Source organism: Marmota marmota, unplaced genomic scaffold, assembly GCF_001458135.2.
Source record: "Marmota marmota marmota unplaced genomic scaffold, marMar, whole genome shotgun sequence".
NCBI classification, from domain to species: Eukaryota; Metazoa; Chordata; class Mammalia; order Rodentia; family Sciuridae; genus Marmota; species Marmota marmota.
In genome coordinates, this window is record NW_026000016.1 from 1602039 (window position 1) to 1615913 (window position 13875).

A 13875-nucleotide genomic window follows, 5' to 3' on the forward strand; every position below is an offset into this window, starting at 1 on the left:
AAAAAAAAAAAAAAAAAAAAAAAGAAAATCCTATACAGAAAAGTAGTTTGAATTTAGTTGCATAGTAAACAGGTATTTGAAAAGTACTCTGTGTTTCTCAACTTGCATGTGGAGAGCTGAAGACAGTAACTATCTTTAAGAGGCCATGCTGTATCTTGCTCCTGTGGGATCCAGGAGATCATAGCAATTATCGCCATTCTGTCTCAGGAAGCACCTGCTATGTAGCTAGGGTGCACCTAGCAGATTATGATAAAAACAGGCACAGAAAAGATTGTATCTGATGGAATTCACATCAGATATATGGAAGGGAGTGCAGCTCACTTTTCCTTTGAGTCTGGTGGCTGACATGACCTTATTGAAGAGGGTCAGGAAGCTGTACAGGCGTATGTAATTATATTTGGGGACTCAGTCTGCAAAGTCCAAATTCATGAATGGCAAAGTGGGTAAGACCTGTGAAGAGGTTAGCTCCCCTGCCCTGAGAAGAATTCTCAAGAGGTCTCTGAGATGCAGATACCCAGCAGAAATCACTAATTTCACAACATTATGGGTATTTTGATCTAACCTTACCAGAGAAGATACCACCTGACAAAGTCCCAAAGGCCTGATTAGAGCTGAGCCCCAGCCACTGGAACATCCCATTTAGAATTCTGCCCCAGTGCCATCCTGGAAATGTATCAATTTGGTTTGTCCAGATAAAAGTCCAATCAACAATTTTTCCCATTCTATTTACCTTACACTGGGATGAAATGAAGCTGAAAGCCATTCCAGTCAACTTCAGTTTTAGGCCACTCCAGCTGGCACCTCAGTGAGCAACACAAAAAGAAAGGGTTTAACAACCCCCAACCCTTGTTCTCCATAAGGGGTACGTGGCACAAGAAGACACAGAAGGAAGGGCTAGGACATCTCAGTGGTGGAGTGCTTGTCTAACATGTGTGAGGCCATGGTTTCCAGCACACGTGCACACACACACACACACACACACACAAACACACACACACAAGAGAATGAAGGTCAATAAACGTCCCTCATTGTCTACAGTATTGGCCATTTCAGTGGTGTAATTTTTCTTATTTCCCTTTTTGTCTTTCTTTTATTTTTTTAATTTTATTATTTATTTACTTATTTATTTGGTGTCCTTGATGCTCTGATTGGTTCATAGATGTACATATACATGCATAAATATTCCTTTTTTCATCTTTATAATTTTTAATGTTTTTTAAAATTTTTGTTTGTCTTCTGGGGGTTAGGATCTTTTTAAATTTTGGATTTCTTTCATATATTTTTGTTTGTTTCTCTTTCTCTCATTTCTTCTCCCTATAATACTCAAATTTTCTTGTTCTCTCTCTTTTTTATTTTTTTATTTGGTTTATGTATAAATTTTTTAAAATTTATATATGACAGCAAAATGCATTACAATTCTTATTACAGCTATAGGGCACAATTTTTCATATCTCTGGTTGTATATATAGTATATTCATACCAATTCGCATCTTCATACATGTACTTCTGATAGTAATGATCATCACATGCCACAATCATTAATTACCCCATGCCCCCTCCCTTCCTCTCCAACCCCTCTGCCCTATCTAGAGTTCATCTATTCCTCCCATATCCTCTTTCATTTTTTTGTTTTGCAAATTTTTTTATTTTACTTTTTTTGTTTTGTTTTAGTTAGTTATACATGACAGTAGAATGCATTTATGTACTTTGATGTATCATACATAGAAATAATATAATTTCATTTTTCTGAGTGCACATTTTGCAGAATCATATTGGTCATGTAATCACATATATACATACAGTAATAATGTCTGTTTCATTCTACTATCTTTCCTATTTCCATATCCCATCCACTCCCCTCCCACCACTTTCCTCTACCTAATCTAGTGCTATTCTTCCCTAGTGAACCTCACCTTATTGTGAATTAGTATCTGCATATTAGGGAAAACATTCTGCCTTTGGTTTTGTGGGATCGGCTTATTTTGCTTAGCATGATATTCTCCAACTCCAACCATTTACTGCCAAATGCCATAATTTCACTCTTCTTTAAAGCTGAATAATATTCCATTGAGTATATAATACCACACTCTCTTTATTCATTCATCTATTGAAGGACACCTAGGTTGGTTCCATAGTGTAGCTATTGTGATTTGAGATGCTATAAACATTGATGTGACTGTGTTACTATGGTATGCTGATCTTAAGTCCTTTGGGTATAAACCAAGAAGTGGGAGCTTGGTCAAATGGTGGTTCCATTCCCAGTTTTCTGAGGAATCTCCATTCTGCTTTCCATAGTGGTTGCACCAATTTGCAGTCCCACAAGCAATGTATGAGTGTACCTTTTTCACCACATCCTCACTAACATTTATTGTTGCCTGTATTCTTGATGATTGCCATTCTGACAGGAGTGAGATGAAATCTTAATAGTTTTGATTTGCATTTCTCTAATTGCTAGAGATGGTGAACAATTTTTCATATATTTGTTGATCAATTGTATTTCTTCTTCTGTGAAGTCTCTGTTCATTTTCTTAGCCCATTTACTGATTGGGTTATTTGGGTTGTTTTTTTTTGTGTGTGTGTGTGTGTGTGTGTGTGTGTTAAGTTTTTTGAGTTCTTTAGATATCCTACAGATTAATGCTGTATTGGAGGTGCATGTGGTAAAGATTTTCTCCCAATCTTTAGGCTCTCTCTTCACATTATTAATTTTTTCCTTTGTTGAGAAGAAGCTTTTTAATTTGAATCCATCCAATTTATTGATTCTTGGTTTACTTCTTGTGCTTTAGAAGTCTTGTTAAGGAAGTCAGATCCTAGGCTGACATGGTGAATATTTGGACCTATATTTTCTTCTATTAGGCACAAGGTCTCTATTCTAGTGTTTAAGTCTTTGATCTACTTTGAGTTGATTTAAACGCTAGCCAGAGCAAATAGACAAAACAATGAAATTAAAGGAATACAAATAGGTAAAGAAGAACTCAAACTATCACTATTTGCTGATGATATGAATCTATATCTAGAAGATCCAAAATATTCCATCAGAAAACTTCTAGAACTAATAAATGAATTCAGCAAAGTAGCAGGATATAAAATCAACACCCACAAATCAAATGCATTCCTATACATCAGCAATGAATCCACTGAAAGAGAATTCAGGAAAATTACTCCATTCACAATAACCTCAAAAAATATAAAATACCTGGGAATAAATCTAACAAATGAGGTGAAGACCTCTACAATGAAACTACAGAACACTAAAGAAAGACACTAAAGAAAATCTCAGAAGATAAAAGATCTCCCATGCTCTTGGATAGGCAGAATTAATATTGTAAAAATGGCCATACTACCAAAAGCGTTATACAAATTTAATGCAATTCCTATTAAAATCCCAATGGCATTCTCCATAACAATAAAAAAAGCAATCATAAAATTTATTTGGAAAAATAAGAGAACCAGAAATGCTAAAGCAATCCTTAGCAAGAAAAGTGAAGCAAGAGGCATCACAATACCAGACCTTAAACTATACTACAGAGCAACAGTAACAAAAACGGCATGGTATTGGCACCAAAATAGACTTGTAGACCAATGGTACAGAATAGAGGACACTGAGACAAACCCACATAAATATGGTTATCTCATACTAGATTAGGGTGCCAAAAACATTCACAGGAGAAAAGATAGCCTCTTCAACAAATGGTGCTGGCAAAACTGGAAATCCATATGTACCAAAATGAAATTAAACCTCTATCTCTCACCCTGCACAAAAATCAACGTATCCTCTTTCTTTATAGCCATCACTTGCTATGTCTTTTCTGCTTGCTCTGTGTTCACAATTGAACATTCTAACTTTCCTTTTACCATTCTGTCACATTTTCTTTTCTCTCTCTCTTTTTTTCTTTGGGGGGCGGGGGTATGTGTGGGGGAAGTTACTGGGGATTTAACACAAGGGTGCTTTACCACTGAGTTATATCCCCAGCCAATTTTTTTATTTTTTTATTTTGAGACAGGTCTCACTAAGTTGCTTAGGGCCTTGCTATGTCACTGAGACTGGCCTTGAACTTGTGATCCTCCTACCTCAGCCTCCCAAGTCAATGGCATTACAGGCATACATCACAACACCTGGTAAATTTTATTTTCTCCAAATTAAACATTAGAAATAAATCAAAACAGCAGGAATTAACAAATATCTCTATAATAACAATGAGTGATATCAACTCTCCAATTAAAGACACCGAGTGACAGAATGGATTAGAAAACAATACCCAACTATGTGCTGTTTCCAAGAGACCTTACTTGCAAAATCAGCCACAGGCTGAAAGGGAAAGATGGAAATTGATATGCCATGCCAATGGAGCCTAAAAACAAGCAGGAGCAGTGACTCTCCTAGCTGACAAAGCAGACTTCAAGCCAAAACCAATCAGAAGAGACATAGAATGTTACTTCATATTGGTAAAAGGAGCAATATAACAAAAAGATATAATTGATAGTAAACATTTATGCTCCAAATGTCAATGCGTCTAATTACATAAAACAGACACTACTCTATGTAAGGACTCAGAGACTAGTACATGATACTGGGTTATTTCAACATACTTCCCTCACCAATAGATAGGTCATTCAGTCAGTAAAAATTATTCAGACCTAAAAAATATTATAATTCAAATGGACTTAATAGATATCTACAGAGCTTTTCATCCAACAAGAGCTAAATTCACTTCCTTATCAACTTCTTGTGAAACCTGCTCCCAAACAGACCATATTTTTAGGCAACAAAGCAACTCAGCAAATACAAAAAAGTCTCTATAATTCCTTGTATCTTGTCTGATCATAATGAGATGTACCAAATAAAATCAGTACCAAATAAACTATTTAAATACATGGAGTTTGAATGATACACTTGAGAATGATAAGTGAGAGATGGAAGTCAGGGAAGAAATTTAAAAATTCTTAGAATCAAATAAGAACAGTGACACAACACCAGATCCTCTGGGACACTATGAAGGCAGTCCTAAGAAGAAAGGGTTTTTTTTGTTTTTTTTGTTTTTGTTTTTGTTGTTGATATTGTTTTTGTTTGTTTGTCTTGTACCAGGGACTGAGTCCAGGGGTGTTTCAACACTAAATCAGATCCCCATACCTTTTTATTTTTTCTTTTTTAGGTTTGAGACAGGGTCTTACTGAGATGCTGAAGTTGGTCTCCAACTTGCAATTCTCCTGTCTCAGCTTCTCAAGGCACTGGGATTATAGGCATGTACCACTGTGCTCAGTCTAAGAAGTAAACTTATAGTTACAAATGCCTATATAAGAAAATCGGAAAGATCCCAGATAAACAGCTTAGATATGCAACTCAAGATCCTTGAAAAAAAAGAACAAAAATATTCTAACACCAATAGAAAGAAGGGAATAATTAAGATCAGAGTAGAAGTCAATGAAATAGAGGATAAAAAAATTAATACAATGGATTAATAAAACAAAGACTTGTTTCCTTGAAAAGAAATAATATTGATAAACTCCTAGCCAAACAAACCCAAGGAACAAGAGAAAAGACTCAAATTAATAGAATAAGGGATGAAAAGAGATAAATCACCACAAATATCAAAGATATCAAGAGGATCATTAGGGATATTTGAAAATTACACTGTAAAAAATTTGAAAACCTAGAAGAAATGGATACATTTTTCTAGATGCATATGAACTGCCAACATTGAATCAAGATAATATAGAAAACCTAGAAATCCTAAACAGACCAATAATAAGCAGTGAGATTGAAGCAGTAAGTTTTTCAAAAGCCTCCAAAAAAAGAAATAAAAAGAAAAAAGAAAAGCTCAAGGCCAGGTGAATTATCAGTCCTTTAAAGAAGAATTAATGCAAATGCCCCTCAGAGCTTTCCACAAAATAGAAGTGGAACATTTACAATTTTATTCTATGAAGTCAGAATCACACTAATACCAAAATCCAATAAGTACACATCAAGAAAACAACAGATCAATATCACTTTTGAACTTAGATGCAAAAATCCTTAACATAAATATTAGCAAATCATATTCAACAAGATTATACACCATGACAAAGTTGGTTCATTCCATGGTTGCAAGGACGGTTTATCATATGCAAATCAATAAATATAATTCACCACAGAAACAGAATTAAGGAAAAAAATCACACAGTCATTTCAATAGATGCAGGGCAAACTTTTGATAAAATTTAGCACTTACTCATGAAACAAAACAAAACACTGAAGAAACTTGGGACAGATAGAACTTACCTCAACATTGTAAAGGTTATATACAACAAACCCAAAGCCAACATCACAGCGAATGGGGGAAAACTGAAAGCATATCTTTAAAAGAACAAGACTAGGGTGTCCACTCTGACCATGCCTGCTCAATACAGTACTAGGAGTTTTAGCCAAAGAAGCTGGAAACAAGGGAAGAGGATGAAATGAATAAAAATTGAGGCAAGATAGATTCAGGACTCATCTCAGGCCCCACCCCTCCTCAATTGGCAGAGCTGATGTGAGCCTGAGGACCTCCTTTTCATCCTGCACCATTGCTGTTACTGGAGGAGCTGACTTCCACAAAATGTAAATGAAAAAAAATTTTTTTAATTGCCCAATCATCTAAAGGAGCATGTGCAGAGATACCCAAGTTTGACCTATGATAGCCTAGAAGGGAAAATCCCCTACTGTACTACCCCATACATATTACTTGCAGCTCATACACATAATGTAAAGCCTGGAAGAAGCTTTTGGTGGTTGTGCAATAAGAATTATGGGTAAGGCACAAGAATCTGTTAATTACTTGTTGTTTAGCTTAAATCACTCCTGGAAAAAATCTTGCCAAAGGCAAACAAAGAACACAGAAGTGCATATAAGCCCAAAGCTCTCTAATGGGTGGGCAGATGTGTTTGTGATGCTACCATTGCAAGGCTGCAGCATATCTTCCTCCAATAAGTTCTCTTAACTGCTTTCCTTTGTCTTGAACTCTCATGCCCCACACATCAACCATCTTCTAAAAGTCCCATGACAAAAATGGTGGGGGGGGGGAGTCAAATTATCACTGTTTGCTGACTATATGATCCTATGCTTAGAAGATCCAAAAAGGCTCCATGAGAAGAAATCTAGAACTAATAAATTCAAAAAGTAGCAATTCACAAAATCAACAAACAAGAATCAATAGCTTATCTATATACCAACAATGTATCTGCTGAGAAAGAAATCAGGGAAACAATACCATTCACAATACCCACCCACCCCCCAAAAAATGAAATATTCAGGAATAAATCCAACCAAGGAGGTGAAAGACCTTTACAACAAAAACTATAGAACACTGAAGAAAAGAAACTGAAGAAGACACAAGAAGATCTCCCATGCTCATGGATAGGCAGAATTAATAACATTATAGTAACAATGGCCATATTACCAAAAGCAATATATAGATTCAATGCAATTCCTGTCAAATTATCCTCATGATATTCTTCATAGAACTAGAAACAAAAATCCTTTGAAATAATAAAAGTTTCAGTATAGCCAAAACAATTCTAAGCCAAAAAAAAAATGTGGCAGGAATCACAAGAGCTAACTTCAAATTATACTACCAAGCTATAGTAACAGAAACTGCATGATGCTGGTATAAAAACAGACCAAGGTAACAGAATAAAAGACACAGAAATAAGCCGGCACCAATACAGTCATCTGACCCTTGACAAATGTGCCAAAACACACACTGGAGAAAAGATGGACTTTTTAAAATATGGTACTGAGAAAAATGGTTACTGGAATCTAGAAAAAATAGACTAAAATTTTATCTCTTACCTTACACAAAAGTCAACTCAAACTGGATCAAAGGCCTAGAATTAGACTAAAAACTATGCAACTCCTAGAAAAAACCATAGGGTCACCTCTCCAACATATAGGTGCAGGTAATGACTTTTTCAATAGAACTCCTAAAGCTCAGGAAATAATACCAAGAACTAATAAATAAGATGGCTATCAACACTGAAAAAATTAGGAAAATATGTGATATGAAATTCATCAGACAATATATTTGCTAAAGATTACTTTCCTATCTTCTAATAAAGTAATGGCAAAAGAATAAAAACAAAATGGATGGCATCAAATTCCAAAGCTTTTGCGTGGCAAAAAGAAAAAAAACCCAAGAATGTGCGGAGAGAACCTACAGAATGGGGTGGGGGAGCTATTCTTCTGACAGAGAATTAATATTCAGAATATATAAAAAACTCAAAAAAACTTATCAAAAAACCCAAAAAATCTAATTAATTAATGGACAAATTAAACAGATACTTCTCAAAAGAAGAAATGCAAATGATCAACAAATATATAAAGAATGTTCAACACTTTTAGCAATTAAGTAAATGCATATGAAAACTACACTAATATTTCATCCCAACCAGTTAGAATGGCAGTTACCAAGAATAGAAACTATAATAAATGCTGGAGAGGAGGTTGAGGAAAAGGAACACTTTTATGCTGTTTGTGGGATTGTAAATTAGTACAACCACCATGGAAATCAGTATGGAGGTTCCTCAAGATAAGAATGGAACTGGGCGGGGGGGTGCTAAGGTTGTGGCTCAGCGGTAGAGTGCTTGCCTAGCACGTTCAAGGTCCTGGGTTTGATCCTCAGCACCACATATAAATAAGTAAATGAAAAAAAGGTATTTTGTCCAACTACAACTTAAAAATAAATATAAAAAAAGGAAGAAATGGAACTACCATATAACTAGATATACCACTCTTCAGTATTTATCCTAAAGAACTAATGTCATCATACTCTAGTGACACATGCATACCTACCTTTATAGCATCACAATTCACAATAGCCAAATTATAGAACCAGCCTAGGAGCCTGTCAATGGATGAATGGATAAAGAAAATTTTATATATATATATATATATACACACACACACACACACACACACACACACACACACACACACACAATAGAGTTTTATTCAGCCATAAAGAGGACCAAAATTATGTTATTTGCAGGAAAGTAAGCCAAACTCAGATAGCCAAGGGTCATATGTTTTCTCTCATATGTGGAAGCTAGAGGAAAAAAAAGAAAGGTTATGATGGGAGTGGGAGATCCCCGTATCTCATGAAAATTGAAGGGAGACCAAGAGAGTAGAGAAATGAACCAGGGGAAGGAGTGAGGGAAGGAAAAGGGGAAATACTGGAGAATAATATTGGCCAAATCATATTGCTATATTGGGTTCACATAAAAATCTGAAGCAACGACTCCCACCATTATGTATAATTATAATGCTCTAATAAAAATATGGAAAAAACAATCAGGAAGAATAAAAGAAAAATTGCATGAGATAGAGAAAATTACATTGAAGGACAGAGATCCATGCTAACAAATCCCAGCACCACCACTTAATAGCTTTATCACTTGACAAAGTTAATCTCTGCTTTAAGTTTCTGTTTCTTCATCTATAACATGAGAACCTTAGCACTTCCATGTCACTGGCTTGTCATCAAATTTAGATTTAATAACACAGAATGTGTAAAGCTACTAGAATAATGTTTAGTAGCTGTCTTTGCTATTTTGTACTGCTAAAAGAGAGCAATGTTATAGTGCTCATGAATGAGACTATGAGGAAATTGTTTCCTAGTTCCCTGAAATCATAGATAAACTGTCATCTATTTAATACATGTGTGGCTGCCTACACCCATACACAGAAACTAAAGACTGGAAGAGGATTTCCCAAGAGAAATTGCTAAAAGGTTTAATTGTTGTCACAAAGCAAGATATTCTAGCTCAGGAGGAATACCTGCACCAGGATGTTAGAAATGAAATCCGTATAGACACCAGAAGCAACCAGAATACAACATGCACTAGAGGGTAGAAACCAAGGACTACCCTCCTCCTCACTCTCAATTGCCTTAAATGATTGGGACCTTGACCTTCAAAGAGATAGTTTAGGGTAGTGGTTAGAAGTATCAATTATACAGTCAGACAGATCTAGGGCCAAAGTCTTCCATTCACTGGTTGGCTGACTTTGAGAAAGTTGCTTAATCTCTCTAATCATCAGTTTTCTCTTGGGAATAATAATGGTAAAGTCATTAAGATAGCTGTTTCGTGAGGTGACATACTCATATTGAGGTGGTGAAATGAAGTCCATATATAATGCTCTCAGAACATAATAAATTATCCATAAAGAAGCAATTAGAGCTTAATAATAATAATGATAATGGTAATAATAGCAAATGACATAGGAAAGTTTGTTGCCTAAGTGACATTCGGAACATAGAATCCTAGAGACTTTTTGGGGGGCGGGGTACCAGGAATTGAACTCAGGGGCACTCGACCACTGAGCCACATCCCAGCCCTGTTTTGTATTATATTTAGAGACGTGGTCTCACTGAGTTGCTTAGCGTCTTGCTTTTGCAGAGGTTGCTTTTGAACTCACTGTCCTCATGCCTCAGCCTCCTGAGCCACTAGGATTACGGGTGTGCACCACTGCACCCAGCTAAGTCCTAGAGATTTGAGCCAACGTGAAGAAAAAAACAACAAACCCAAGAGCTTTTCTTGGACTGTAGTGGTCCAGCTTCTTGTTGGTTTACTCTTGCTGTCATTTGGAACGTCCATCATTCCCTCACAATTTCTGGTCCAACCAAGAATCTTGGACAGTCAAAAATAACTCCTGTAGGTTGTGACGGGTGGAGGGCCCAAGCTAGCTCCTTACTACCCACCGGAGACCCTGGAGCTCTGGCCAAAGTTGGAAAGGCTCTACACCTCACTTATGTCAGCAATAGCCACAAATGAAAGCAAATAGTTTATTTTGGGAAAATCCTTAAGAGCTCTATTCTTGCAGAACTGAAAGTCCTCTGACAGTGTTCAGGGGAGCCACACCCGCTCTCCATATTTAAAGAGAACTTCTTGAACTCCACCCACACTTCACCTCTCCCTTTCAGCATTCCCCTAAAGATATTTCTAGCCAGATCGCTCTATCAATTATCTCTACATTTATACCCTTGCTCGTGTTCAATTTCCAGCTCCTCACTCTACAAGTGTGTTTTCCATTTTTTTTTTACTTTAAAAGATCAGTAAGCACATTTATATCAGAGAAAATTTTTAAAATCCCAGGTAGGTAAGAATCATATCTGAAGATCTGAAAGAAAAAGTCTACCAAGGTCAGGGATGATTCATTCTCAATACTTTTCAGGAGATCAGTACAGCCTTTAGCAAAACTGCTAGTTAAACCAACATTAAATCTTGGTTTTTTAAAAATATTTCTGTATTGTTATTGAAGTACTTTTTCTGTAAAAGGATAATAGAATTTATCAACATAGTAAAGTGCTTTTTTTTTTAATCTAAAAGAACTAGTTGCTTATAGTATCTCAGTTACTTAATGGTCCAGTTACGCCTTAGATCCGAAAAATGGAATGTAAACATTTAAAAGACATTATTTTCAGATTTACACCAAAGTAAAGTTCTACATCCTAATCTCATGATTATTATTGTATAATTTAATGGTGAGAACTGCATGCGATTTAATGGGCAGAGACATAAAGGTGCAATGTTTGCAACTTAGGATGTCATGGACTCAAGCTAACACCACACATATAACACATATAATTTTTATCACTTAGAAAATTTATCATGAAAAAGTGGAAGATACGACAGTATCAAAATACAGAGACAGTGATTGTACCTTTACCATTGATCTCCCTTTGTCTATACACACCAGTGCTAGGCTCTCATCCTTCTTCATAGTACATTGGAAAATACATGTTAAGTCTCCCAGGGATTCCCTGCCAAAGAATTGTTTTACTTACCATCCTGTGATTTTTTTGTAAAGATGACGTTTCTTGTATAAGATAACTTTTATGGGGACCCAAATCAATAGAGTCACTGAAGCCACATAAGCAATAGAACAGGAAACGATCAGCCAATAATGTGTTGGCTCAGACACATTCCTTGTCGTCTGATAGGCGGTGGCAAACTGCTCCATAACCACCAGAGTGGGGACTGAGAAAGCAGCAAACTCCAGCAGCTCAAAAACTATGAGCTTAATCAGTTTTCCAGAAGCCATCCTGAGGAGAAGCAAGCTGCCAGGGATCCACTGCTCCCCCTTTGACAGTGAGCAGCATATGGACACACAGATACTGAATGAGGATCAAGTTCCTTGTACTCGAATCACTAACCAGTGACTTTATTCTTTTATTGACCCTCATATGGTTCAATGATCTTCTAGCTTAACAACCACAGTCTCTTAAAGACACAGGGCCATTATGGGAGTGATCACTAAACGTATTTGCACATCCATTATTAGAAATCGAATGAACTCTAAATCCTGTCTTGAAACACTGGTAAAAACAGAGTTTTGTTTTAATGTAGTGTTTATTGCTAATTTTAGCACAAAAACTCCTACAATATGCAAACCTTGTTAAGTAAAACCAGGAAGTAGTGTCATTATAGAATTAAAAAGAAAGATGTAACAGAGAAAGAGGAGATACTCAGACTCTGAATCTTCATCTTAGAGAACTGCCCCTCCTTTTTCTTCGACGTGTTCAAAAAGGGAGTTTGGATTCGTTTTGTCAACTTCCTAACCAGGATGTTTCCTGATACTTATTTTCATGCATTATTTCACGTTGATTATCATAAGCCACAGATTAACATTATTTTCTTAAGAAACTAAAATGACAACATTAGAAAACTTTTATCAGGCTTAGCACATTAAGAGGTATCACAAATATTTTAAAAAACAATAATTGTGTCCATAAATATCCTTTATTCAACAAATATGGTTGAACCAGGTGTGGTGGTACATACCTGTAATTCTAATAACTTTCGAGTTTGAAGCAGGAAGATCACAAGTTCAAGATCAGCCTCAGCAACTTAGTGAGACCCTGTCTCAAAATAAAACATAAAGAGATCTGGGGATGTAGCTCAGTAGTAAAGAACCCTGGGTTTAATTTTTACTACCAAAAGTAAATAAAGCATTACACACACATGAACAAAAAGAAAATATATTGGAGCACTCATGGTGAGTGCTTTACTAGGGTGTGAAGATAAATGAATGAAGAGGTTCCTGTCCTGAAAATGCTCACAGTCCAATGGAAAAAACAAACCTATAAACAACAAAAAAGAACAAAGGTCAGAAGCATAAATGCTGTGGTGACACACAGAAGGACTTCTCCTTTGGCCTGTGGGAGAGGAAAATGTCGATAATGGAGATGGATGGAGGTTGTCGGTGGTATTTCAGACAGAAAAAAAAGAAGGCAGGGAGGATGCACTGGTTAATAAGAGTCTGGTGTAGGGCTGGGGCCCTAGTTTAATGGTAGAGGACTTACCTAGCACATGTGAGGCTGGGTTCGATCCTCAGCACCACATGAAAATAAATAAATAATGAGATTGTGTCCATCTCCAACTAAAAAATATTGTTAAAGAAGAGTGTGGTGTTCACTAGTATGGCAATTTGTAAATCAATGGATGTGTAACTGATGTAATTCTGCAATCTGTATATGGGGTAAAAATGGGAGCTCATAACCCACTTGAATCAAAGTGTGAAATATGATATATCAAGAACTATGTAATGTTTTGAACAGCCAACAATAAAAAATTAAAAAAATAAATAAATAAATAAAAAAGTAAAAAAAAAAAAAGAGTGTGGTGTAGCATAGCAGATAATAGGAAAAAGTGATGTTAGAAAACTTGATGGGAGTGAAAAAAAAAAATGTCCCATTAAGGATTGGGGGAAGGGGCGTGGCAGGCAGTAAAAAACAAAGTTTCAATATTTTCTAAACACAGGGATCCTTTGATCATTTGGAAAGTCAAGTCAGTGCTGATGTGGAGAAAAGACAGAAATGGCACTACCAGGAGGCAGGGAGGACTGGTGGGAACCACAGGAAGCCA

At 36.1% G+C, this 13875-nt stretch overlaps 1 protein-coding gene across 1 annotated transcript in view; it reads right to left on the bottom strand.

The window, feature by feature from the left end:
• Nucleotides 1–12749, bottom strand: part of Tmem236 (transmembrane protein 236) — a 50000-nt gene extending 37251 nt beyond the window's left edge. The window contains exons 1-2 of the mRNA XM_015483280.2: nucleotides 11796–12749; nucleotides 9788–9920 (exon numbers count right to left, since the gene is read on the bottom strand). Coding sequence (XP_015338766.1) covers nucleotides 9788–9920; nucleotides 11796–12052 — 390 coding nt within the window. The 5' untranslated portion in view covers nucleotides 12053–12749. The remainder of the gene's footprint in view (nucleotides 1–9787; nucleotides 9921–11795) is intronic.
• Nucleotides 12750–13875: the final 1126 nt, after the last annotated feature.